Consider the following 3,966-nt stretch of genomic DNA (forward strand, 5'->3'; position numbering starts at 1 on the left):
TCATTTTTCTGGTAATCAGATGAAGGCATAAAACATTAATTTAATGTATCCTAATCAAAGGAAAATTAAACCCTTTTTATTTTTTGCCAAACAAAGTGCTGCACAACTGAAGTTTACTGTTAAAATTAAAAAGTAGTAGTGGTAGTAGTAGTAGTAGTATTGTTGTTACATTGAGTCTTAAAGGGGTCATCGGATGCAAAATTCACTTTTGTTGTTGTTTGAACATTAAATATTAATATATTTCTGACACAGTTTCTTCATGTTAAACCAAACTTTTATTTTGACGGGTTGCTGTGAAGAACTTGCAACTGCTGTGTATGTGATGTGACAGTAATTTTCTTAAAATAAACAGTAAAATGTTAATGAAATGACTCTCAGAGCAGCTGGAGATGATAATCGTGTGTTCATATCGTCATATAGTGAGACGACAGAAGCTGAAAACACCGCGAGTGTCATTCGTGCTTTAGTAAACAAAACAGTGTGTGCGTGATGTCAAATGCTTCCGCAGATTTGTAGTATTACTAAAGCATTTCACCTGAGCATTGCAAATCGTGCATGTTGCTTTGTTCTTGGTTCTTGTCAACAGTATCTCCGCCATGATAAGCACTGAATGAATGACAGGCTTTATGTTGTAACATCACACAAGGTAAATAAGAAGGTGACATCTAGTGGAGAAGATTAATGATAAGATTCACATTAATCAGATAATGGGCAATATCACACACCTGGCGCAATGCGCCGCAAGTGCTTTTTGCTAGTTTCAGCCCAACGCAGTTGTAATTTTCACGTCTTGCGCCACGTTGTAAAAATAGCTAATGCATTTGTGCCCATTTGTGTGCCCATGGGCGTGCTGGTCTGAAAACGAGATGTGTTCAGGCGCATTGCTGGCGCGTTGCTATTTTGAGGCAACTGAAATAAACTGCGCCATTGACCAACAAAAACCTGATCATGTTATTTAAAGAGCGCGTTAGTAATATGCGCCTATAGGTGGGTGCAAAATGCGCATACACTTTGCTTATTACACACACAACGCGCAGCAGCACACAAACGTTTTTAAAAATGAAAAATTAAATTCCGCCATGTAAATAGCGAACCCGCCATGGCACGAGCGCAACTGGCTTTTAAAGGGGATGGGAGATGAGACTCTGATTGGTTTATGGCACGTTATGCCCAAAACACACCCATTACTCATTAAGAGAATAGGGACAACCCTTTTAGACCATGCGGTTTTTCCCGTCGTTAAACTAGTAAAAGTGGATTCAGACACTCCCTAGGGCTGTGCAATTAATCGCATGCGATTGTCATGCGCATCTCATGAACGCGATATTGCCTAATTGTCAGCCCTAATATATATAGATATATCATTTCTGGAGAAAAATGAGCAGACGTTGGATTAGATGAAGCTTTCCAGAGCACATGTCGTCTGCCTGCGTTCGCACACGCTATCAAATGGAGTATACTTTGAAAGGCTGCATGTTTGACTGTACGCATTAGTGATGCGCGGATGAGCTAAAACGTCACCCGAATCCGCAGCTTCAAATAAATTATCCACCCGCCAACCGTACGCATATACTAGCATATGAATAAAAAACAAGCATACTTTGGGCTTGAGGCGATCCACTCCATGTCAACTAAAACTGCTTTAATTAGCCCACTTATATATATTCATTCTTTCAACATTCTTCAAAAACATCATTCATTTCTGTAGAGGTCGACATTTTAAGAAGGATAACATGACTAAGTTCAGTTTTGAGAATGGAAACCAACCTGTTTGTGTGTCAGTATCTTCTTGCTTCACACTCAAAGCTCCTTCAATCTTCATGTCTTCATTCTCCTCCTTAATAAACGCCATCTTTATAATATTCACGTGGATCTCAGTCGCTTCACCAGGAATTTTTCTGTGTTTGGAAACAGTGTCATATTTAAGACGAGAATACATAGTCACATACTAACTATTCATGTTAAAGTAATACTGTTTATTAGGGATGCACCGATGTATCGGCTGCCGATATTTATTGGCCGATTTTTTTATTATTTTAAAGCCATCGGCATATCGGAAATAGCATGAAAAGGGCCGATACCGATGGTTTATTAATTAACTGCATGGAGACAACGAGTTGCATGTCTGTTGCATAATCCAACGTTTTTCTCTGGGCAAAATGATTAAATACTTGCCAAAACAAAATAAAATCTGTACAAAATATAGTTTGTCAGACAGCATAGTACGACCTATGCAAACGTGACGCTGAAGCATCCAACCAGTGAAACGCCCGCGCTCAGCTGTAAATTCATCATAGGTAACGGTAAGTCGCAATGGCAATGCCCCGGAGTTAGTTTTTCTGTGGATATGTCACGAACCGCCAATTAAGCATTAGGCCTACATTTAAGTGAAAATGAATGGCAGGTAATATGCAGCTTTTTATGTGTTTGAAACCAGAAAAAATGGCAGGATCGTGTAGAACATGGATTCTCACAAGTTCATATCACGCACCTGCAGCGTTTCTGTGAACAGAGAAAATGGAATAAAACTATATAGGCTACATAAAAAGGAATATATAGGCCTATACACTAAATATATTTCACTTAAATCATTAACAGATTAACAACACAAAAAAAAAAAAATGTGCTGAGTTTGGATCATTGTAACGCGCTCCGAAGTTCACGGAAAGGAAATTGGTTTTCTTTATTTTGCAAAAGCTTTACAGTTTTGAATCGCGTCAGCAACTCACATGCACATACAACCTTTAAAGATACATAAAAAGCTACATGGCTCAATTTAAATAGTCCGTAGTACAGTCTGTGCCGTTCAGCGTAACCACCGCCTCATTGTGCTGTTATAGTCTATATGTAAAGGATGATGTTTTATGTCGAAAATGCGAGTGAAGAACAAAGCCTATAGTTTACAGAATGAGAGAGGTAGGCTTCAGTTTCGCTTTTAAATTAATTCATTTTGGCTTACAGCTTTAGAGGATTTGTTGTGGAGAGAAGGGAACTAAACTAGCCTACTTGTGTTTGTAATGTTTGTAAATATTTTGCTTTATTTACCAGTGTTTTAGCCTACATTATTTCTGAATAATAATAATAAAATAATAATAATATATTAATCGTAAAATGCGACGTACAGCCTACTAATTTAGGCTGTTTTTCCCGTCTCAAAACGCTTATAGGAGTAGTGTTTTTTATCCTTGCTGCAAACATTTTTAAATGTCTTGAAAAAATAGGCCTAAAGTGTCTGGGATTGTTTTGCCCAGAATTTAATATGAAAAGTAAGTTTAATATGAAAAACTTTCCCTGAAAGTAAATTACCACACACACACGTATTCACTATACCACACTGCATGGGTGAAATTACACCCTGGTATTAAATTAATACATTAAAGAAAAAAATAAAATCAACTAAATTATTTTTCAAACATTATATTTGCAGAAAGTACATACTTTGTGTTGCTCAAAATGAGCCTTAAGTGAAAGATAATATACCTAATGATGCACCTCCGAAAGCAGAAAACAACATCCGAAAAGTAAAAAAATCTTTAATTACTGTATGCAACATATATATATACTACCGGTCAAAGGTTTGGGATCAGTAAGACTTTCGAATGTTTTTAAAGAAGTCTCTTCTGCTCATCAAGGCTGCATTTATTTGATCAAAAATAACAATAAAAAAAAACAAACAAAAAAAAATACAGTAATCTTGCAAAATGTTATTACAGTACAAAATAATGGTTTCTATTTTAATATCCTTTAAAATGTAATTTATTTCTGTGATGCAAAGCTGAATTTCCATCATCATTACTCCAGTATAAAGTGTCACATGATCTTCAGAAATCATTCTAATATGCTGATTTATTATTAGTATTATCAATGTTGTCCTGCCAAATAATTTTTTGGAAACTGCTATACTTTTTTCAGGATTCTTTGATGAATAAAAAGTTAAAAAGAACAGCATTTATTCAAAATATAAAT

At 36.0% G+C, this 3,966-nt stretch overlaps 1 protein-coding gene across 1 annotated transcript in view; it reads right to left on the minus strand.

Annotated features, from left to right (window-relative positions):
- The window catches only part of LOC107654083 (gastrula zinc finger protein XlCGF26.1-like), a 13,973-nt gene that overhangs the window by 8,375 nt on the left and 1,632 nt on the right, over window positions 1-3,966 (minus strand). The window contains exon 2 of the mRNA XM_016441007.1: window positions 1,768-1,898. Coding sequence (XP_016296493.1) covers window positions 1,768-1,852 — 85 coding nt within the window. The 5' untranslated portion in view covers window positions 1,853-1,898. The remainder of the gene's footprint in view (window positions 1-1,767; window positions 1,899-3,966) is intronic.

The sequence above is a fragment of the Sinocyclocheilus anshuiensis genome, unplaced genomic scaffold (assembly GCF_001515605.1).
Source record: "Sinocyclocheilus anshuiensis isolate Anshui unplaced genomic scaffold, SAMN03320099.WGS_v1.1 scaffold683, whole genome shotgun sequence".
Lineage (NCBI taxonomy): Eukaryota > Metazoa > Chordata > Actinopteri > Cypriniformes > Cyprinidae > Sinocyclocheilus > Sinocyclocheilus anshuiensis.